This window comes from Schistocerca americana, chromosome 6 (genome assembly GCF_021461395.2).
Source record: "Schistocerca americana isolate TAMUIC-IGC-003095 chromosome 6, iqSchAmer2.1, whole genome shotgun sequence".
Classification (NCBI taxonomy): domain Eukaryota; kingdom Metazoa; phylum Arthropoda; class Insecta; order Orthoptera; family Acrididae; genus Schistocerca; species Schistocerca americana.
In genome coordinates this window covers 249667574-249693096 of record NC_060124.1, presented here as the reverse complement: position 1 = coordinate 249693096, position 25523 = coordinate 249667574, and the positions used below count along the sequence as shown (strand labels likewise).

General features: G+C 38.3%; 1 protein-coding gene across 1 annotated transcript in view; it reads left to right on the top strand.

The window, feature by feature from the left end:
• Positions 1-25523, top strand: part of LOC124620075 (dynein axonemal heavy chain 1-like) — an 804068-nt gene that overhangs the window by 471545 nt on the left and 307000 nt on the right. The window contains exon 30 of the mRNA XM_047146741.1: positions 13032-13240. Coding sequence (XP_047002697.1) covers positions 13032-13240 — 209 coding nt within the window. The remainder of the gene's footprint in view (positions 1-13031; positions 13241-25523) is intronic.

Genomic DNA, 25523 nt, shown 5'->3' with positions numbered 1-25523 from the left:
CTCTTCAACAGTGAGAAGCTAGAAGGTGCTTAAAACATCAATGTAATCCTGTGCTGTGATAGTGCCACGAAATCAACAAGGGGTGCAAGCCCCCTCCATGAAAGACACGACCACACCATAACACCACCGCCTCCGAATTTTAATGTTGGCACTACACATGCTGGCAGATGACGTTCAGCGGGCATTCACCATACCCACACCCTGCCATCAGATTGCCACATTGTGTACCATGATTCGTTGCTCCACACAGTGTTTACGCTCCTTACACCAAGCGAGGCATCGTTTGGCATTTACCAGTGTAATGTATGGCTTATGAGCAGCCGCTCGACTATGAAATGCAAGTTTTCTCACCTCCCACCTAACTGTCAAGTACTTGCTGTGGATTCTGATGCAGTTTGGAATTCCTGTGTGATGGTCTATTACACATTACACATTACAAGCCTCTTCAACTGTCGATGGTCTCTGTCAGTCAACGGACAAGGTCAGCCTGTACACTTTTGTGATGTACATGTCCCTTCACGTTTCCACTTCACTATCACATCGGAAACATTGGACCTAGGGATGTTTGGGAATCTGGCATACAGACGTATGACACAAGTGACACCCAATCACTTGACCACATTCGAAGTCCATGAGTGCTGTGGAGCGCCCCATTCTGCTCTCTCACAATGTCTAATGACTACTGTGGCTGCTGTCATGGAGTACCTGGCAGTAAGTGGCAGCCAATGCACCTAGTATGAAAAACTCATGATTTTGGCGGTGTCCGGATACTTTTGATCACATAGTGTAGCTTGATTGTGACTACTTCTAACATTTTGATGTAATTCCCACTTCGTTCTACATGATATTCTTATCCCACTAATCAGCCACCCAGGCTGCCTTATACTCCTCAACATTCAAATATCTGCTTTGTGCAGTGTCATGATACATCTGTGGTTTCAAACAGAATACTGTTTTTTATGTACGTGACCAGTCCCCCACTCCACAAGGAACTCCTTGAAAAACAGGCAGCTAATTTGCATTCTGATAAAGGAAGCCTCTGAATTGTCCAATTATTTAAGTGGTGCTCCGGTATACCGATAATGTCAGAGACTATATCTATAAGCAGTTCACTAACTTTATCTCTAATACCTCTTATATTTTGATGAAATGTGCTAATTCATTCTCTACTTGGATACCTGACCTCCTCTGAAGGTGATTCCTTAGTCAGAGGGACTTCCTTTAAGCAGGTATACCTATCAGCTGACTTCAATCTAAAAAATGTGCAGCTCTAACACCAACTACTACAGGAATTTTTCAATGAGTGATCTCACCACCACCCACTACAATGTCACCTATAAGCTTTGCCAGCCTTCCCTTCTCATACCTATTGAGGTGCAGGCCATGCCTAATTAAACCTGACCTATTGAAAGACTCAACTGGCACCACTGCAATGTGACCCATGCCCTCTGCCATCAGTGCCTTCTCCTGCCCCATGTTAACGCGCCTAACAGCCGTGAGGCTAATCATCATGCTCAAACAGTTGCACAAAATGCACATTAGTGCCACCAGTTTGAGTAGCTATCTTTACCAGGTCACCACCTACATCATATTCCCCAACCCTATCTAGACTATTCCCTGCTCCACCCAGAATCACTTCCTGGACCTCATTTGTAAGATTCCTGCATAACTTCTCTATGCTGCTCCACCCAGAATCACTACCTGATCCTCTTTCGTAAGATTCCTGCATAACTCCTCTATGCTGTCAGTCACCTGAGCCAACCCTGCACTAAGCGTCACAATGCTGGTGACCTGGTGATCACTCCCCCAACACTTCTTGCAACTGCTGGCCCTCACCTCTACCGTGCGAACTACATAGCAGCAGAACCTTCTTCTTTCTGTTAGACTTTGCAACTGACTTAGACTTCCTACCTGCTGAGGACTGCTGCATGTTTCCTGCACCTACAGCTACGAGAGGCTCCTCTCCACTCAACTCTGACAGTTGGTCAAATCTATTGCATCAACTCTGTGTCATTGACACTTCCACTCAGCTGAGGTTTTGACAAATAACAGTTCTTTTGACTCTCATTCTTCGTGAAATCTTACAAAAGCTTAGTGCTATACCTCTTTATTGGGTTATGTGTTGTCAACACAACTGGTTCCTTCCTAGGGTGGGCACTCACTAATTCTCACACCTTTGGTAGCCACTGGCTCTCTCCAAAGCCTATTAGTGTCTGTTGGCACTTGGTATATTCCTCGATTCCCCAGAGGTGGACTGACTCTTCCTTTTCTCCTCCCATTCTTACTATTACTATTAATTTTATCAGTTATTATTACAGTTCTGGCTTTGGTATCCCTCATTTCTGTTATGGTAAAACCTATTGTTTCCTCTGCTATTCTTGTTAGTATTTTGCTGTTTATGTACCATCCATCCATAACTGACTTGATAGGCAAGCTCCTCCTGGCTATTCTCCTTTTTTTTTTTACTACTACCATGTTATTATTATAACTACACTTGACAAATTTAAGTATTTAAGTTGATCAAGGAATCTAACAATTGCTGGGCACTTTACCAAGTTCTTCCCATGAGTTTTTCTCTAGCTACTGCAAGTAACCTATTGATAAATGTTCCAAGCAGGTGTGGCTCATAAATACCTTATCTGAATATTTTGCCAGATTGAGAGGCCATTCCATGAAATTCCTATAACCAACCCACATATCTGTGTACACACCTGGCCCCAGCAAGTACAATATTAGTTTCTCCCATGCACCCTTTGACCAAAATTTTGACATAAACACTTATTTAAACCTCTCATAAGACTGAAATGTATCTACACTCGACAGTCTTCACTGCAATGCACTTATCTGTAAATGATTTTTCACAAGATATATCTTTCTGTTGTAGTGCCAAGCTACAGGCAAGGTTTCATGAAATGCCTGGGCAGGTTGTTCCTTCTCAGTCAAAGGTCAGAAATTTCTTATTTACACCTTTTCGCATTTCAAACCTAAATCCTTCCCAGAATTGATTCTCACAACCACTCACTCCTCCTTGAGGAGCACTACTTCTAAAATTTACTCTTCCTTCATTTCCCTCTAAATGTCACTCTAAACACCCCATATCATTTCCAGAATGATTCGCTAGTAGCCTAATCTTCTCTTGTAACAGAATCTCATTAAATCTCATTATTCATTTTCTTCTCTAAGAATTCCAGCACTTGTTGGACATGCTGCCTATGTGTCTTAAGTTCGCTGGTCTTATGTTGTAATTTTTCAAACTCTCTTTTATTTTTGCTTCATCCACTATTCATTCCAATACCATCTCATTCGAATACATGACTTGATTATTGATTTCATAGTTGTTTCATAAAATAAACTTGCATAGCGTGTGCTTAAACTCTTCCTCACCTCCCTACAATTTCGTAACTACTTCTCCTTTTACGTTATTACCAATTTTTTTCTTTTACTCTGCGTCATGTAATAACATTTTATTACTTGCTAGCAAATAGTTAAAAAATCACCACTTTCCATTTTGTTGAAACTGGAAAGTTGCTTCTAAATACAGAAAGTAAATTAATGATATGAATATAATAGAGGAGACATTCCACACAGAAGAAATATATCTACAAACAAAGATTACATAACTTAGCAAACGAAAGCGTTGGCATGTTGATAGACACACAAACAAACACAAACACAAAATTAAAGCTAAGACTGGAATCTTTAAAGAATAATAACATGCAAGAATTTAAATAATGCAAAACGAGCCAAAGTATTTCAGGTGACTTAATTATATTGCTGTTCAGAATAAAACAAAATTTTGTTTAGAGTAGCTTCGAATATTTTGTCATTGCTCAATGATATTTCCTTTTACAGTCTCAGAATAAAATCCTTTTTCATGTTCATGAGCTCACAGACTAATCTCTATTTTAGAAAAGTCCAGAATAGCAACTCGTAATAGCAAAACTCAGAAAATTAATTAAGAACAAGTTTCTTTGTTACATAGCCATATCAAAGAATAAAAACCTTTTTACAATTATATCTATGCTACTCATTCAAAAAAACTCTCTAGTCCAGTTCTAAGTTTAGTTTAAACATTCACTCAGAAATGTCATTCTTGTCTTTGTTCCATGACGATCTCTGTATCAAGTCCTCCTTAATCCCAATAGATGACAATACTCTCATCTGTCATGGATCTCCCCCACCCCCACCCCCCACCCCCTCCCCCTTCCTCTATACTTATATAGTTTACAAACATTTTACTTACATTCCATTTTTTGCTGCAAGAAATTATCAACATTTCTTTGGAGGCAATAACTACACGGCTTTCAAATGAGAAGTGCATGAAGAAATAGATCTGAAAAAGTTTTATCTTGCTTCAGCTTGGATTCAACTGATCACAGTGGAGTTTCCAGTGACATTTGACTTGTTTGTATTCGTGAATCATTAAATACAGTTTCACTCTCAGAGACCTTTAGCTCTACTCCAATTTTCACATTTCCCTCTTCCATAAACTACTTCTTCTTCTTCTTCATTGAAGGGACAGGTATTGCCAGCTGCAATAGCTCCCTGGAGGATGTGGCAAGGTCTTGGCAGGGCACAATGGAGTTGATAGCATACTAATTCCTTCTGCACATGGCAGCAATTGCAGCCACAGTGTAGTGTTGTCTTCTCTTGGCTTGTAAACTCCAAGGTCATCAAAGGTAACATCCACTATACAATCACTAAACTCGCAAAAAATTATGAACCGTTTTCACTGTTCATTTAATAGGATCTATTTACTTCGTGTTTCATATACCTTTTCTGTTCAGTAGTTACACGAACTACTTTCTCTTCTTTTCATAGATGATTCACACCATATGTGGAGCAGCAACTTTACAAACCTGCCACCCAACACATCTCTGTATACTTGAGTATTGATTGAACCTACGTTGTACACTACTGGTCATTAAAATTGCTACACCATGAAGATGACGTGCTACAGATGCGAAATTTAACCGGCAGGAAGAAGATGCTGTGATATGCAAATGATTGGCTTCTCAGAGCATTCACACAAGGTTGGCACTGGTGATGACACCTACAACGTGCTGACATGAGAAAAGTTTCCAACCGATTTCTCATACACAAACAGCAGATGACCAGCGTTGCCTGGTGAAACATTGTTGTGATGCCTCGTCTAAGGAGGAGAAATGCGTACCATCACATTTCCGACTTTGATAAGGGTCGGATTGTAGCCTATCGCAATTGCAGTTTATCGTATTGTGACATTGCTGCTCGCGTTGGTCGAGATCCAGTGACTGTTAGCAGAACATGGAATTGGTGGGTTCAGGAGGGTAATACGGAATGCCGTGCTGGATCCCAATGGCCTCGTATCACTAGCAGTTGAGATGACAGGCATCTTATCCGCACGGCTGTAATGGATGGTGCAGCCACATCTCGATCCCTGAGTCAACAGATGGGGACATTTGCAAGTCGACAACCATCTGCACAAACAGTTTGATGACTATCAGCTTGGAGACCATGGCTGCATTTACCCTTGATGCTGCATCACAGACAGGAGCTCCTGCGATGGTGTACTCAATGACGAACCTGGGTGCATGAATGGCAAAACACCACTTTTTTTCGGATGAATGCAGGTTCTGCTTACAGCATCATGATGGTCGCATCCGTGTTTGGCGACATCACGGTGAACACACACTGGAAGTGTGGTGTCACCGCCAGACACCACCCTTGCTAGGTGGTAGCCTTTAAATCGGCCGTGGTCCGTTAGTATACGTCGGACCCGCGTGTCGCCACTATCAGTGATTGCAGACTGAGCGCCGCCACGCAGCGGTTCTAGTCTAGAGAGACTCCCTAGCACTCACCCCAGTTGTACAGCCGACTTTGCTAGCGATGGTTCACTGTCTACATACGCTCTCATTTGCAGAGACGACAGTTTAGCATAGCCTTCAGCTACGTCATTTGCTACGACCTAGCAAGACACCATATTCTTCAAGAATGTATTCTGAACCATGTACCGCCAAGAGCGACATTCATCATTAATGGATTAAAGTTAAGTATCAAACTAATTATGTCCGCTTTCTGAATTCTAATTCCTTGTCATGTTCCTGACCTCACATCAGTATAGTCCTTCCCTCCTCACGCCAGCCTGCATGAGCTAAAACGTGTGCATTTCAGCCTCCAATAGTAACATGGTGTTGGCTCTTCTGCCAACACAACAGGAAGCATGTATTCATCATCACCATACTGGCGTATCACCCAGCGTGATGGTATGGTGTGCCATTGGTTACACGTCTCGGTCACCTCTTGTTTGCATTGACGGCACTTTGAACAGTGGACGTTACATTTCAGATGTGTTACTACCTGTGGCTCTACCCTTTATTCGATCCCTGCAAAACCCTACATTTCAGCAGGATAATGCACAACCGCATGTTGCAGGTCCTGTACGGGCCTTTCTGGATACAGAAAATATTCAACTGCTGCCCTGGCCAGCACATTTTCCGGATCTCTCACCAATTGAAAATGTCTGTTCAATGGTGGCCGAGCAACTGGTTCATCACAATACGCCAGTCACTACTCTTGATGAACTGTGGTATCGTTTTGAAGCTGCATGGACAGCTGTACCTGTACATGCCATCCACGCTCTGTTTGACTCAATGCCCAGGAGTATCAAGGCCGTTATTATGGCCAGAGGTGGTTGTTCTGGGTACTGATTTCTCAGGGTCTATGCACCCAAATTGCGTGAAAATGTAATCACATGTCACTTCTAGTATAATATATTTGTCCAATGAATACCCATTTATCATCTGCATTTCTTCTTGGTGTAGCAATTTTAATGGTCAGTAGTGTACTATCTTCTGTTGCTACACCAGACCTGCTCAGCGAGTGACTGGGTAGAAGCATGTGACCCATTTAGTGATGTTACATAGGACCACAATTTTCTCAGGTTTTGGCAAGATCTTTTCACTGAAGTATGACTGTGAAAGTTGTATGCTATAAGCATTATTATTTTTATAGACACACAAATTTAAACAAATTTTTTCCTGTCAACATTCCACATTCATTTTTGAAATGAGATTCCAACAACCCCTGCTTCCTCAGCATTTAACAAATTTTATTAGTAAATCATTGTGTGTCTTTTTCACCCTTAATCCACTTACTCATTACGTACTTCTCCAAAGCATGCTTTACAATCAGTTTAAACTTTGCCTATAATTCTCCTCCATCCATCATATTGGAACCAAGCGATGTCCATTCTTTGTGTAAGTAGGATGATGATAACAGCTTTTCCACTCTTTCCTGCATATATAGTCTTCTGGTCTCATTGATGTAACCACTGTCTCTATGGTGCCATCATGACACTAATCCCTGTGTATTCTGACCCTATCGATAAGGTGAGGCCTGTTTGTAGTTGCAAGGTCTAAAATGTTTCCATTGCATGTGGGTTGTCGTAATAGCTACTCAAGACTGATTTTGGAATGTGTGCTCAGAACTACTTCACGAGACTCTCTATCCATACCGCCTGCAGTGAATCCATTGATGTCCCAGTCTATACTCAGTATTGCATGAAAGGTTCTCCTGCATTACTGAGGATAGACTTTCTTTGAATAGTTCTACAAATGTTAGATAGAAGTCCCTAGGTGGTCACCAAGATTAATGGTCCTACTGTTCTTACCTGATTGTAAGATGAGGTTTTTTCCCATATTCGTCAGTCAAAAATACAAGGTCATCTTATATTCCCCAATTAATCCTTGCTGCTGAAGTTAGCTTTTTTATGTTGTTTAGTACATTATATAGTACATTTACACATGAAACTTTGGCTGTTGAGGTCACATGCAGATTTATTTTAAGGACTCGGAGGGGTGGGGGTGGGCAAACAATACTCGTATTCCAATAGCCTCAAGATTTCTCGATACGCCAAAGCACTTGATACAATATCGACGTTGCTTGAAGATCATGTGACATTTGACTTTCATGGTGGGAGTGCAAGAGATAAGCGATAAATTGTGGGCTAGCCACTGCAACAATTTATTACTCTGTTTAAAATTTGACAATTTTGTGAAATGCAAGAGGAAATAGCAAAAATTTCTATCATTTTACAAACTCATGTTGTATTTGAACAGGTTTGCAATAAGCCTCATACATGTATGGTTACCATGTACAAGCATTAATGCTGCTTTTTAAATAACATAACATTCAATATTTTTTTTATTATAAGAGAGCTTAATGATTTACTAAGAACGTTGCAGATGAAAAATTCAGTGAAATTCAGTTGCTGTTCACGTATTAGAATAATGTATAAAAACGTTACCAGCTTTTAATTAGCTTTAGAACATATAGAGAAATTGAGACAAAGAAAAGAGGGAAAATTGATCCAGATTAATGTCTAACGAACAAAATAATTCATATTAAATCGACTATAATTGTTGTCATGAGAATAAGTTACAGCAGCAAGACTTGTCGAGGAGTTAGTTCAGCAGATCGCGAGATGAGTGAAAGTTTGGGAACTGGACTGTATTGTGATTGCGATCTTTTACTTATGTATTAGTTGCTGATGTTACAGAGGACTTGCACCCTACTAAATATTCACAGTTGCTCAAGCACAGCAATACTGTAGGGTTTAGGGGGGGGGGGGGAGCAGTGATACCAGCATGACTGAACTGAGTATGGGGAGGGGAGCAGTGAGCGGGCAGCAAATCGTGTCATGCTGCCAATCATGGGAATGTATCCCATGTACTTTGTATTTTAGGAATGTCTGCCATGTTTAAGCTGCAGTTTGCATGCATCCATTTGTAGTCTGAATTGAACTGACTTTAAATTTGGACAAATACTCAACAACAGTATTCGTTCCTGTAGGAGATGGTATATGTCTGTACAGGGGCTGTGGTGTATATATGTGTTGGGTACTGTAATGTTGTCGATGTGCACCATGATGTATGATGGGGAATTAAAGAGAGTGCTGGTTCTACACAGGCAATGAAAGACAGGTAGGCAAACAATTTGTTTGGATCCAAGAGCCATTGTAACATTCTCACATGGTGCAGAAGTGAAATCTGATACGTATTCAGGTAAAAACGGCTGTAGTCTTAGGTCGCATGGTAACCACAACCTCAGAATCTCAACATATTCAGAAAAAAACCAGCCAGATATTTGTGACAACAATGATATAAATTTCACAGCTGTTCTATTAGGATGATGATGATGATGATGTTCGAATCGAATGTCATGTGACTAGGGCCTCCCATCGGGTAGACCATTCAGCGGGTGCAACTCTTTCGATTTGATGCTACTTCGGTGACTTGCACATCAATCAGGATGAAATGATGATGATTAGGACAACACAACACCCTGTTCCTGAGTGGAGAAAATCTCCTACCCAGCCGGGAATCGAACCCAGGCCCTTAGGATTGGCATTCAGTCACACTGACCACTCAGCTACTGGAGGCGGACACATGATGATGTTTAAAAATAGCGACATCACAGATGACAGGGTTAGTAAGCAAAAAACGTAGAAAGGAAAAAATCCACAAACTAATGTGAACCATTTCTTTTCATTTATTTTATTTCTCCTTGTATTATCAAAATGTAAACAACCAATAAATGGCATCAATTTAGGATAAGTGTAATGTTAATTTTTTAGGCAGATACTTTATTTAAATAAAACATTTCATGATTTTGATTTCTCATAATAGTTTAAAAATAATTTTTTCACAAGACATCCCTGAAGAAAAGGGGACATATTAACAATCAGGTTTGCCTTATATTCTGGTAAATACAGTGTATGATGATCAATTATCAATAGGACCTGAAAATGCAACATTTATTTCTAGAAAAATTTGCATGTATTTTTGGCAAAATGTGCGTATAATTTTTTTGTTTATAAATGATTAGATGCACAAATTTATGTTATCAAACTATGTGCCTGAAAACAAAGCCTTCATGTGAAGAAAATGTGTAATAAAAAAGACTTTTCACTGGAATGTTTACTTTTGCAAAAACTAAAATAGTTTTCTCCCTGCCTGCCTCCCTCTCCTCAGAGGCCCAAAATGATCTTTGCTTTCTTCTTTCTTAGGGCTTCATTTTGTTTATGGTGAGAATCAGCAGCCTTTTTCCCTCAGTGAACCAATTTCCCAATTCTGCTTCCGGTTCATCATGTGTTTGCTCCAGTATTGATTCTGAAAATGCAGTTATAGTTTCCCTATTTCAACTTCAACAACAGTTTTCACTCTCTTGTGGTCAGGTTATCTTGTTATAAATTTTTCTTAATGTGGGTGCGGAGTGACTTTTTGTGCAGGAAAGGAGAAGTAGAAATAGAAATATTAGACTGAGTATGAAGTTGCCTAAAGCTAATAATTAATTAAAGACAGTCAGCCATTGTGTTGACTGAATCAGAAACCGGATCAGCTAAATTCCAGGTGTTATATTTGACAATTCTAGCAAAACCTCTTCAGCCCTTAATATGTAGACATGAAAGTAAACAACAATTTCGAGAGTTGGTTTATTGTCACGTGGGAGATAAAGAGTGATTATACCAACTTTTGAACTGTCGGACTAGACAAATGGAAGTGTTTCTATGTTCTAAGTTGCTACTGTATTTACTCGAATCTAAGCCGCACTTTTTTTCCAGTTTTTGTAATCCAAAAAACCGCCTGCAGCTTAGAATCGAGTGCAAAGCAAGCGGAAGTTCTGCCGTCGAATATATGTAGCGCTACACAGGCATGCTTTGTAGGCACAAAGATAAATACTGGCGCCAAAATCTCTGCATCAGTAAATAAATAAAAAAAAAGTGGAAGACGAGCTTTTTTTCTTCGCCCCGAGTTTCGACCACTGCATTCTCATACATTATCCAACAAAGTAAATATAAATTCCGTATTGTTCATCTTCGAATGTAGCAGAATTACAATGTACTACGAAAATCCGACTGGCAAGACTGTTTGGGATGTTTGTCAATATGGCCAACTCTGCGCTCTGAATTTTTTCCTACCTGTGAGAAGTGATGGTTGCTAATAAGAACCTGATGAAAAGTGAATCACATACAGTATTCTCTTCACCATAAAAATAATACGAATATAAACATTTTGCAATGTATTCTTTTGTGTTTGCTGCTATCTCATTTAAATCCTGTCTGCCTAATAAACTACGAAACTAGAGTGAGACAACAGCAAACGCCGAAGAATATACGTATCGTGTCATGTTTATATTCGTATTATTCTTATGCCTAATAGTGATACAGTCAGAAATGAAGCACGGCAACTGAATAGATTTTTTAATCTAATATGACTAATTTCTGTGCAGAATTTGACGTACTAAAGAAGCGGCCGCAAAGATTTTCAAACGGAGAAAAATTTTCGCCTAACTCTCGTTCAGAACATGTTCTATCATACGCAGTCTATTATTTGGTCCTTGTTGATCATTATCAAAGAAAGCAGCAGTGTAAGTAACAACAAATAGCATTCTCTTGCCATTGTTTCGCTAATGAGACGATTCCTCTCTTTTTTTTTTTTTTTTTTTTTTTTTAATTGTAAGCGGCGGTAGCACGAACAAAAGCAAGCCATGCTGCGAGCGCCGACAGGCCGTAAACATGCACTATCCGAATGCGACAAACAATGCATGACACAGTACAGCAATGCATTTTCAGCTTAGAGTGACGTAAACACCTATAACAAAGAGAACGGCACTTATCAGATCAAAGCAAAATAAGCAATTGATTCAAACCAGACGAAGCACGTGAAAAAGAAAGGGTACCCGTATAAATACGGACGAAGCGTCTGACGCATAGCAATGGCTACCTGGTAAAGCTTAACTGCTAAGCTTACGACTCGAACCAAACTACTGTAGGTGTATCGTCATTCATTTGACCTGAATTGGGTCTCATATTGCAATGGACCAACTTTTTTTCGATTTGGAGGTGCGGTGTGAAACTTTTCTCTCCCCTTGAATTTCGAGTCTCAAATTTCAGGTGCGGCTTAGGTTCAGGAAATTTTTTTTCCTTTATTTCGCGTCTCATTTTTCAGGTGCGGCTTAGATTCGAGTGCGGCTTAGATTCGAGTAAATACGGTAAGTCCCACAGCTGATTCCTGTGTTGTGTTACGCTGTGTCTATCAAGACCATTCAGCCACCCAGGGCCAATTTAAGGCTTAAGTGACACAAACCGCCACTTAAGAGCACCAAGCTGAGAGGGGCACCTTAGGTGCCACAACAGTAAGATTTCTGTATACAGTGTATCACAGTAAGTAGAACAAACTGACAGAGGTGAAAGTATACAGAGGGAAATGGGGAGACAAAGGGTAATTTGCTTCTGTAAAAATGTTCTCAAATTGGCCCTGCTACCAACCACAACTGACATTTTTCAAGACCATTGAGTGCACCAATACATCAATGCGTTCATGCAGTTATTATTTTGCAAACCCATTCTTACACATATTATTTTACCAAATCGGGCTTAGCCAGATGATATGACATACTAGTAACTGAAATAGTAATATGTTTTTGATATTTTTTGGGGAAAATAAATCTATTTCAAACAATTTCCAAGAAAATAGTTCATCTGGATACACTTCACCATGAAATAGCATTTATCAGGTAACTTCACATTTTGAGACATAATTTGAATCCATAGTTGCATTTATCACAGAATACAAATTTTTCAGGTCCCAAGTTAGAATAAACTATTTTACATGCTCTCATTCTAAGAGACACCATAGAGATGTTTGGGATTTCAGCCAGGATGTAACAGCATAGCTTGGGAATAAGCAACTGCACACCAACACTTCTGCTCTCGACCCTTTTCCAATCAACTGTTGGTGATCAAAAATTCTTCTCCAAACATGTTTGAACCAGCTTCCTCTCAACAAACACCATTACATTAGTATCCATTAGTAACCTTGAACATGGGGACAAATAGACAAGAACTAATTTATTATTCTCATATTTCAAAGAGTCCTTTTATCAGTGAGTATAACAATGAAATGAAAATCTGTTACTGAAATATGGTTTGTTTCTGAATCCTTGCTACAGCACTAATGTAGCTCAAAAATTTCTTTATATGTTTACAGATTAAGTTGGAGTCCTTCCTAGAAGATGTTAACAGCATTCTTAACTCCGGTGACGTCCCTAATTTGTATGCAGCAGATGATCTGGAACGCATCAACCAGAAAATGCGTGGTTTTGTGACAGAGATGGGACTCCCACCAACCCCAGCTAACCTATTTTCAGCATATGTGAAACAAGTTCGCGCCAACTTTCATTGTCTTCTGACAATGAGGTAATTGGTAATAATTTATCAGATTGTGACTGGTAAAACTTGCTTTCATGTTTTATTAATCACAGGGAGTTTTTCTATACTATTTCAGAATCTGCTTTTAACAATCTATTGTAGGAATCATTATATTTATTGTAATCATATAGAAATGTTAAAACACGTGAGGCAATACTGACCCTACGAGTTATCTTAGAAAATAGATTAAGAGAAAGGCAAACCTATGTTTCTAGCATTTGTAGACTTAGAGAAAGCTTTTGACAATGTTGACTGGAATACTCACTTTCAAATTCTGAAGGTGGCAGGGGTAAAATACAGGGAGCGAAAGGCTATTTACAATTTGTACAGAAACTAGATGGCAGTTATAAGATTCGAGGGACATGAAAGGGAAGCAGTGGTTGCGAAGGGAGTGAGACAGGGTTGTAGCCTCTCCACGATGTTATTCAATCTGTATATTGAGCAAGCAGTAAAGGAAACAAAAGAAAAATTCGGAGTTGGAATTAAAATCCATGGAGAAGAAATAAAAACTTTGAGGTTCACCGATGACATTCTAATTCTGTCAGAGACAGCAAAGGACCTGGAAGAGCAGCTGAATGGAATGGACGTAGTCTTGAAAGGTGGATATAAGATGAACATCAACAAAAGCGAAATGAGAATAATGGAATGTTGTCGAATTAATGATGTGGAACACGTCAGGTTAATAAAAGATGTCTGTACAAGATATTACATTACACAAAATATTGCATGACACTAATGTTTAAGTTGTTTTTAATTGTTTATTTCCCTTAATTTATATCTAAAAATTGAGCCAATGAGTAGAAGGAGTTGTCATCTAGAAATTCTTTTAATTTATTTTTAAATGTTAGTTGGCTATCTGTCAGGCTTTTGATGCTGTTTGGTAGGTGACAAAAGACTTTTGTGGCAGCATAATTTACCCTTTTCTGTGCCAAAATCAGATTTAGCCCTGCATAGTGAAGATCATCCTTTCTCCTGGTATTATAGCTATGCACACTGCTATTACTTTTGAACTAGGTTGGATTATTAACAACAAATTTCATAAGTGAATATATATACTGTGAGGATCCCTAGATCCTTAAATAGATGTCTGCAGGATGACTGTGGGTGGGCTCCAGCAATTATTCTGATTACACGTTTTTGAGCAATGAATACTTTTCTACTCAACGATGAATTACCCCAGAATATGCTGCCATACGAAATCAGTGAATGAAAGTAGGCATAGTAAGCTAACTTACTGAGATTGTTATCACAAAAATTTGCAATACCCTAATAGCATACATAGCTGAACTCAGACGTTTCAGCAGACCATCAATGTGTTGCTTCCAGTTTAACCTCTCATCAATGGACACACCTAAAAATTTTGAAAATTCTACCTTCGCTACAGACTTCTGTTCAAAGTCTATATATATTACTGGAGCTGTGCCAATTACTGTACGGAACAGTATATACTGTGTTTTATCAAAATTTAAAGAGAGTTCGTTTGCTGAGAACCGCTTAATAATTTTGTGAAAAACATCATTTACAATTACATCACTTAGTTCTTGGTTTTTGGATGTTATTACTATACTTGTATCTTCAGCAAAAAGAACTAACTTTGCATCTTCATCAATGTGGAATGGTAAGTCATTAATGTATATCAAGAACAGTAAAGGACCTAAGACCGAACCCTGTGGGACCCCGTACTTGATAGCCCCCCATTTTGAGCAATCAGCTGTTGTTTTAACATTACATGAACCACTTATTTCAACTTTCTGCATTCTTCCAGTTAAGTATGAATTAAACCATTTGTGCACTGCCCCACTCAAACCATAATGCTTTAGCTTATCTAAAAGAATTCCATGATTTACACAATCAAAGGCCTTTGAGAGATCACAAAAAATACCAATGGGTGATGTCCGGTTATTCAGAGCATTTGATATTTGATCAGTGAAAGCGTATATAGAATTTTCTGTTGAAAAGCCTTTCTGAAAACCAAACTGACATTTTGTTAGTACTTTATTTTTACAAATATGGGAGGCTACTCTTGAATACATTACTTTCTCAAAAATTTTTGATAGAGCTGTCAGAAGAGAGATTGGGCGGTAATTGTTGACATGCGACGTATCCCCCTTTTTATGCAATGGTTTTACAATGGCATATTTGAGTCTATCGGGGAAAACACCCTGCTCCAAAGAGCTATTACATATGTGGCTGAGAATCCTACTTATCTGTGGGGAACAAGCTTTAAGTACCTTGCTGGAAATGCCATCAATTCCGTAAGAGCTTTTACTTTTCAGTGAGTTTATTATTTTACTGATTTCAGAGGGAGAGGTTGGTGGAATTACAGTTGTTTCAAACTGCACAGGTACGGCCTCTTCTATTAGTAGCTGTGCCTCTTCTAGTGAAGATCTGGATCCTATTTTCTCCACAACATTTAAAAAATGATTATTGAAAATATTTTCAATTTCTGATTGTTTGTTAGTACACTTGTCGTTCAGTTTTATGGCACTAAAGTCTTCCTGTGCTCTTGGTTGCCCTGTTTCCCTTTCGATAATATTCCAAATTGCTTTAATTTTATTATCAGAGTTACTGATCTCAGTCATGATATGCATGCCTCTGGACTTTTTAATAACTTTTCTTAGTACTGCACAATAGTTTTTATAATATTGAACAATTTCGGGGTCAGTACTCCCTCTTGCTGTTAGATACAGTTCTCTTTTACGGTTGCAAGATATTCTTATTCCTTTAGTTAGCCAAGGTTTTTTATATGATTTCTTGGAATTATGTTTAACTATTTTCTTGGGAAAACAATTTTCAAATACCCTTAAAAATGTATCGTGAAATAAGTTACATTTCAAGTTTGCATCGGGTTCCTTATACACTTTATCCTAGTCTAGCTGCCATAGGCTTTCCCTAAAGTTTGCTATATTTATATTATTAATTGAACGCACTGCTTTGAAAGTCTGATTTGATATACTGCATGGAGCTATGTCATGTACTGTAACTATCTGTGCACCATGATCTGAAAGACCATTCTCAACAGGATAAGCATTTATGTCCTTAAACTTATCTTGGTCTATAAAAAAGTTATCTATCAATGTACTGCTGTTCTTTGTTATCCGAGTAGGAAAATCAATGACGGAGCTCAAACTGAAAGAACTGAGTAATACTACAAGGTCATTCTTCCTATTACACTCTTTCAAGGAATCAACATTGAAATCCCCACAAATGATAATTTGCTCCCCCCTGTCTGACAGATAGCACAACAAAGCATCCAAGTTCTCTAGAAATAGCTGGAAATTCCCTGAGGGGGACCTATACACAGTTACAATTATGAAAGTGCCATCATTTAGTTTAAGTTCAATGGCACATGCTTCCATATGTTGCTCTACACAAAATTTTTTAGTTTCTAAATTTTTTACTGTGGAAGCTTTTGACATATATGGCAACTCCTCCTCTCATCATATTATCCTACCTACATGTGCAGCTAATTTGTACCCGTTGATGCTAACCTTTTGCATATCAATGACAATGTGATGCTCAGACAGGCATAGTACATCTATTACATTCTCAGTTTCTGTATCTTCTAAACAAAGCAGAAGCTCATCAATTTTATTCTTCAGTCCCCAAATATTTTGATGAAATATACTAACATTATTTTTCACTTTACTTTTTTGAGTATCTCAAACTTTTTTAACATCTTTAGTACTTGCCTGGCTGAGTTTCCCACTGGACACTGATCTTACACTAAAAAAGAGTTTCCACCATGAGATGTAGTTCCTCCCCCCTTTAAATTTCCTGCTATCGACCCAGCCAGTTTACCCTTCCCTTTCTTGTTGAGGTGTAGGCCATGTCTAGTATAGTCCCACCTACAGAGTGAATCAACAGGAACCGCACCAATGTGTGACCCTGCACCAGATCCAAGTAGCCGTTCCAACTCCAAATTAACTCTCCTGACAGAAGAGCTCAAATGAGGTCGGTCGTGGCGCTCCAGAACTGACAAAACCCAACACTGGTATGACTCGATGTTGACGCAATCTTTGATGTAGTTTAGGCAAGAAGAGAATAGAAGTTTTCGAAATGTGGTGCTACAGAAGAATGCTGAAGATTTGATGGGTAGATCACATAACTAATGAGTAGGTATTGAATAGAATTGGAGAGAAGAGAAATTTGTGGCACAACTTGACTAGAAGAAGGGATCAGTTGGTAGGGCATATTCTGAGGCATGAAGGGATCACCAATTTAGTATTGGAGGGCAGCGTGGAGGGTAAAAATCGTAGAGGGAGACCAAGAGATGAATACACTAAATAGATTCAGGAGGATGTAGGTTGCAGTAGGTACTGGGATATGAAGAACCTTGCACAAGATAGAGTAGCATGGAGAGCTGCATCAAACCAGTTTCTGGACTGGAGACCACATCAACAACAACATGAGAAAGAATAATTACAAACCGAGCAATCATATTTTATAGTAGGTTATTTGTCCTTCAAATGTAGGCAGCTATGGTTCTGTACAAACACACTTATAATGATTTATGCAAAGGAGGGGGGGGGGGGGGGTTTGAAGGGTAAGAAATTGCTGACACTCCAATGAATACATTCTTCTAAACTGTTAAATGAAGATGTACATATTTATAACACCAGGAGAGACCTTGACAAAAGATGCGACAACGGCTCCTAACACGTAGGTATCAGTTAATTTAACAAACTTCCAAAGTACTGAAAAAAAATTTAAAGGGAAGCTGCTTTTTAGTAGCTTTGAATGAGTTTATTACTAATAAGTGTTAGAGTATGACAGAAAGTGTGTCAGAGGAGTAGCAACAATGAAAGGAAAGGGATAGAGTGCTATTCAGCATAAAGATGACATGTTGAGTTGTAGACACCCATAATGAAAACATTGTTACACTGTTAGATTTCAGCCAAAACTTTCTTCGGAAAAGGAAACACACACTCCATTCACACAAGCAAGCATGCCTCATGCCCACATAACCACTGTCACTGGCAGCTTGCATCGGAGAGCCAGAGAAATGTCAAAGGAGTAGATTATCTTCATTTATGCTGTATTATTTATAAGTAATTGAGATATCTGTGTTTTGTAATTGTGCCCAGAAAGTCATGACATGATTTGAAACGTATGTTTGTAATTCAGGAGAATTATTGTTTTCTTCTAAGGAGAAAAATAAATAATAGGTGACTTGACTAGTCAGTAAGCATACAGGATAACCAGCTTACATGAAGAGAACATACCAGTTGCATCTGTAAGATGAGGTGCATCATTTACATATTAAAAAGTAATAACTGCTCCTATCCTGAAAAATATCTACCGTGCTTAATCCATGTATGGGGTTGAGTTTACATGGCCAGAGTTTTCAGCCTCCAGAGGACACCAGTTTCAATAACTGTGAATGCAAGTAAATATCAGTTCTGCAGGATCTTTTTCATTAAGTATAATTTGCTAACTGTGTATTCTATATTCTTTGGATAAATATGTTCAAAAAATTGGACTGTTGAAAACAGTATAATGGAGATATTCATAAACACATGTGCCAAAGGGAATAATGTGTGCAAACTTTAAAACTGTGTATTACGTCAGATGCATAGATGCAAGTCCAGTGTAAAAAATATTACTCTGCACAAGAGAAAATGAAAATTATTTAAGTAAAAATTAAATAAAAGATTAAATTATCATAGTGCTGTTAGAAGAAGGATGAGGCTTAAAATAGGAAATGAAGCAACAGAATGGACAATAAGAAAGTGAGACACTGGGCTGTTGCTGAACACAAGATCTCCGAAGAAACACAATAATAATCTATGTGAAAAATGCTAGAAACAAGACAGAAGCATTAAATGTCCTAAATGTGACAGGATGTTACATTTTCGTTGTGGAAACATAGACCTGTTACTGGCTGTAGATGAAAAATCTGTGAAGGAGAGGAAATTTAATACATCCATTAACAAAACAAGTACACAGTTACTAAATAGGCATTAAGTGCACAGCAATGATAGTGTTTATATGTTAAAATGAAGACACCCAAATATCATATGCCACTGTGACTACTTTAAAAGATGACAGTGGCATGAAACCTCATGATGACTAGTATAAAATACTCACACATGGAAAGAGCTTCCAGATTCATTGAAAAATCAACAAAAACATCTCAGACAGAGAAGAGAAGGGTTCTTATGCTATCTGATAGCTGTGGAAGGTATTTATTTAAGTTGAATAGTTCAGAGCTCAGTGCAGCTTATAGTGTGAATGCTGGATGTACCATTCTTTTTAAGTGAAAGGATTTGTTTTTCTGCTGGCTAAATATTTCAGCCAAATTGATACACTAATAGCTATAGTCTGCTCAAATGACATAGAGACAATTTCAAACAGTAAAAGTGTTAGAAACAGTGCTATTGCAGTCCTTTCACCACTTAGACATGTGACAAATCTAATGTGTATGATAAACCAGAGCTATATACTAATAATAAATTATTTAATTGTGTAGTGGTGCCACCTGATGTCACTGCAGAAATGAATAGCTGGTGCAGCCCCACTGAGGACTGCTGTGGTGGCTTTACATAAGGAGCACATATCATCAGGAACAACCTGTGATGAAACCACACAAGATATCAACATGTAAACTGTGCCAGAGCCAGTCTGAGTCAGTGGCGATACAATATGTGGAGTTTATGGCAGATGCTATCAGTGTGGCTGTTGTGTATATAGTGTGGGATGAACTTTGATGCAGCGTAAACTGGGCCTTGCTTCAGAATAAGAGCTTAAACTGTTTCTGAGGAGCTTCTTGTATACAGGATGGTAAAAAAATTCCATACCTTGAGAGAATCTGAGTAGACGGAGAGGGGGGGGGGGGGGGGACAGTCAACATGGGTTCCAAAATGCACACCATATGTTCATCATTGACACTATCAAACACATCCCTTATACTTCAAGGCTGTTGCTATTACATCCCACTTCCAGAATACAGTAAATAAATGAGGACACATTCCTCTGTTATTGTCCATGGGTGCAGCATACAGTTTAGATTATTAGATTAGATTTACTTTCATTCCAATTGATCCGTAGTGAGGAGGTCCTCCAGGATGTGGAACATGTCAGAAAAACAACAATACATGACAAATATTTAAACTAAAACAAATAAGCTAATGTACCATTCCACAGGTCCCAAGTGGAATGATCGTCATTTTTTAATGAACACTAAGAGTCATTTTACAAATACTATTGCACTGAATTTAAAATAAAAAAGTTTTTTATTTATTTATAAGGTAAGAAACATGTAATACAACTACTGTAATACTTATTTACAATGAACACATTACTGCACTGAAATGGTGCAGAAGTTAGATTATACTTACACACACACACACACACACACACACACACACACACACACACACACACACAAATTTTCAGTGAACACATTACTGCACTGAAATTGTGCAGAAGTTATGTTGTATTTATATACAAATCAGTTGGTTTTCCTCAGAAATTCATCAATGGAGTAGAAGGAGTTGGCCACCAATAAATCCTTTAGGCTTCTCTTAAACTGAATTTCATTGGTTGTTAAGCTTTTTATGGCTGCTGGCAAGTTATTGAAAATGTGTGTTCCTGAATAATGCACACCTTTTTGTACAAGACTAAGTGACTTTAAATCCTTGTGAAGATTATTCTTATTTCTAGTATTGATTCCATGAATTGAGCTGTTGGTTTGAAAAAGTGATATATTTTTAATGACAAATTTCATTAAGGAATAAATATATTGGGAAGCTGTAGTTAGTATCCCTAGTTCCCTAAACAGGCTTCTGCAGGATGTTCTTGAGTTCACACCACATATAATTCTTACTGCACGTTTTTGTGCCCGGAAAACTTTAGCTTGGCTTGATGAATTACCCCAGAAAATAATCCCATATGACATTATGGAATGAAAGTAAGCATAGTATGCCAGCTTTTTCATTTTTATATCCCCTATGTCTGACAAAATTCGCATTGCAAACAGAGATTTGTTAAGACGCTTCAGCAGTTCTGTGGTGTGCTCCTCCCAGTTGAATTTATTATCAAGCTGTAATCCCAAGAATTTAACACCGTCCACTTCTTCTATCTTCTTGTCATCATATGTTAGACATATACTCTTGGGACACCCCTTACAAGTTCTGAACTGCATGTAGTGTGTTTTTTCAAAGTTTAGTGACAAAGAATTGGCTAGGAACCAGTGATTAATGTCTACAAATATTTTATTGGCTGATCTTTCTAAGACTACACTTGATTTGCTATTTATTGCAATGTTTGTATCATCAGCAAACAAAACAAACTTGGCATCTGGTAATGTTACTGATGAAAGGTCATTGATATACACAAGAAAAAGTAAGGGCCCCAAAATGGAACCTTGTGGGACCCCACATGTAATTAGTTCCCAGTTGGATGATGCCTGATAGCTTGATACATGTCTCTTTCCTAATAACACCCTTTGTTTCCTGCCAGAGATATAAGATTTGAACCATTTTGCGGCATTTCCTGTTACACTATAATATTCTAGTTTACTTAAAAGGATATTGTGATTTACACAGTCAAATGCCTTTGACAGATCACAAAATATACCAGTTGCCTGCAATTTTTTGTCTAATGAATTAAGTACATTTTCACTGTAAGTGTAGATAGCCTTCTCAATATTAGAACCTTTTAGAAATCCAAACTGTGACTTTGACAGTATGTTATTTGAGATAAGATGGTTATAAAGACGACTGTACATTACTTTTTCGAAAATTTTTGAGAATGCTGGCAACAGTGAAATTGGACGGAAATTTGATGCTATTTCTTTATCTCCCTTCTTAAACAGTGGCTTAACTTCAGCATATTTCAGCCATTCGGGAAATATTCCACTGATAAACGACTGGTTACACAGATAGCTTAATATGTTACTTAGCTCAGAATCACATTCTTTAATTAACTTTGTTGATATTTCATCATACCCACTAGATGTTTTTGATTTTAAAGATTTTATGATGGACGTTATTTCTGTTGGGGTAGTGAGGGTCAAATTCATATTATGGAAGTTACTTGAAATGTCTGGTCTAAGGTAATCCATAGCAGCATCTACTGAACCTGACAACCCCATCTTTTCAGTAACAGTTATAAAATGTTTGTTAAAAAGTTCTGCAACACTATACACATCTGTCACCAATGCATCATTTACTCTTAATGCTATTTGTTCCTCTTCATGTCTGGTTCTACCGGTCTCCTCCTTCACTATATCCCATATTGTCTTTATTTTGTTATCTGATATGACTATCTTTTCCTTGTAATATATTTGCTTTGACATCCGTATTACAGTCTTTAATATTTTGCAGTATTTCTTATAATGTGCTATAGCATCAACATTGGAAATGTTTCGGATTGACAGATACAGTTTTCTTTTTGTTTTACAAGATACCCCTATTCCTCGAGTAATCCATGGCTTCTTTGTAGACTTTGCTCTAACCTTGGTAAGTTTTGGGGGAAAGCAGTGTTCAAATAAGGTAAGCACTTTATTAGCAAAAATGTTATATTTTTCATTCATGCCATGAGCACTGTAAACATCAGTCCAGTGAATGTCTCTGAGGAGTGTCCTAAAATAATCACTTTTTGGCTTACTGATTACCCTCTTGAGCTCAGATTTAACAGATTTTATATCCTGTTCAGTATTAACATTTAACAGAAGGAACTGCATGTCATGGTCTGAGAGGCCATTGACTATTGGTTTTGTAATATAATTTTGTTCATTTGACTTTTCTATAAAGATATTATCAATGGCTGTTTGTGAGCAAGTGGTTATCCTAGTGGGGAACTTTACTGTGGGAATTAAGTTGAATGATAGTGTTACTAACTCAAATAGGTTCTTATTGGGAGAGTCTTTAAGGAAATCTACATTGAAATCACCAGCAACCACTATTTCTTTGTTTTTGGTTGTTAAATGGGCCAGAACAGCTTCAAGGTGGTTTACAAACAGATTAAAGTTACCTGCAGGTGCTCGATATACACTTAATATTATGAAAGATTTTTTGTGAAAATCTAATTCTGTTGCACATGCTTCCATATGCTGTTCTAGGCAAAATTTATGAATGTCTATGTTCTTAAATTTATGACAGTTCCTGATGAATGTGGCAACTCCTCCTTTCTCCATTTCTGATCTACAATAGTGAGATGCTAACCTAAACCCTGTAACACTTAAAAGTTCTATACCAGTGGTCACATGATGTTCAGAGAGGCAGATTATGTCAGCTGGGTTTGAAGACTCTAATTCATCTATGCAGATAGTTAATTCATTAATTTTATTTCTCAGTCCTCGAATATTTTGATGCAATAAAGATAGCTGACATTTCACATTGACTGACTTAAAATTGGATGGAGTTAAAATATCTGCTGACAGTTGAAAATTCTTAACCAATGGCTGTTTATGTTGATGTAATAAGCTGGAATTATGTTTTTTGATTTCTTTCTCAAACTGAAGGTTTGTCTCAGTTCTAACCTCTCTTAAAATTTGTTTTCTTTCTGTCCTCCCTACCCTAAAAAAGGGTCTTTTCTGAATCCTATAACCACTGGTATTTTGCCACTCATGACAGTGCCTCCCCCCTTTAACTTTCCTGCTATTTCCCCAGCCAATTTACCCTTCCCCTTCCTGTTGAGGTGAAGGCCATGCCTAGTATAATCCCACCTACTGACAGAATCAACATGAACCACACCAATGTGTGACCCCGCACCCGACATGAGCAGCCGTTCCAGCTCCAAATTAACTCTCTTGACAGAAGAGTTCAAATGAGGTCGGTCATGGCGCCCAAGAACAGATACAAACTCAACACTGGTATGCCTCGATGCTGATGCAATCTTCGCCAGGTCACACTCTATGCTGTACCCAGGATCTCTGTCTATACTGTTACCTGCCCCACCCACTATAACCACGGTGTCTTCCTTAGTGAAATCTTTGCAAAGTGATCCTAAATCCTCTGTCACCTGCTCCAGACCAGCACTAGGTTTAAAAAAATTGGTGACCTGGTATTCTGATCCTAGTTCATCCTGCAAGAGTTGGCCAACACCTCTTCCATGGGAACTACCTAACAACAACACTTTCTTTCTCTTTACTGATTTCCCTACATTCTTACTTTTCAATTTGCTGCTGAAAGTTTGTTGTGCCCTGTCTACACCTGTAACTGCTTGAGGCTCACCAGCTTCTAACTGAAGCAACAGGTCAAATCTATTTTCCACATTCACCATAAAGCTGTCAGACAAAGTTCTAGGCCTGTTCCTCCTGTTGCCTGTTGCCACTTCCCACCTCTCTTTACCCTTCTCCCTCCTTAACCTGTCAAGATCTCCCCTGGCCTTGTCTAACTCAGCCTGAAGGGCAGCAATTTTCCCCTCCTGTTCCAGTATCTTCCTATCTCTACTACAAATCCTACAAAACCACTGATGAGTCTCATTTACTTCCCCTATTCCCACGCCACTACAGTCACCCACATGGAAAAAACTACAGCACCCATCACACCAAAGCCCCGACCTAACAATTCTACGGCAAGTCAAGCACTTTTCACTCATGATAAACGTAATAATTTATTAAGAATAAGTCAGTTAAATTACAGATAAACACGAAAATATGGTTACACAAATTTGGCCTATACGCAACTGTGTGTAAACAAAAACAAAAGTGCAAAGTTTCTGAAACAACAAGTTAAACTTTACGCTACTTTCCGGAAATGCTAGTTAAATAATGAAGAGGTACGCTAAGTTAAATTGCTGGAGAGAGCAAGGAACAACTAAACGAAATTCTATAGATTTGCTGCAGCAGAACGTAAACAGAAAATACGACTGTACGGTCTTTTCGCGTTTTCTGCTATATTACGTAATGAGAAATGAAACCTTTAATGGTACACTTAAACGGCACACTAATACACTTATTTACCACGTAATCAGTACTAATCTATGTGTTTTATAGTCTAAAATAACTTATCTTTAAGAGAACACCAAACCTCGCGCTAGTCGCTTGGCTGTAAACATCTGTTAATGTTACTGTAAACCATATTTATGTTTTGGCCATGTGGAGTGCATACATTGATGGCAATGGAACCACATTGTGTTTTGATAAGTTTGTGAAATGTTTTCACAGTGAAGTTTCATCTTTGAACTTATCAGCATAATGGAAGCCTATTATTCCACACAGGAAATGCAGACATTACAGTACCGATGCCATTTTCATCAACTGCACCCACTGCACCACTCGCAGCTAAATAACAGTTGGCAGTTTTGAATCTACCACCAGCTC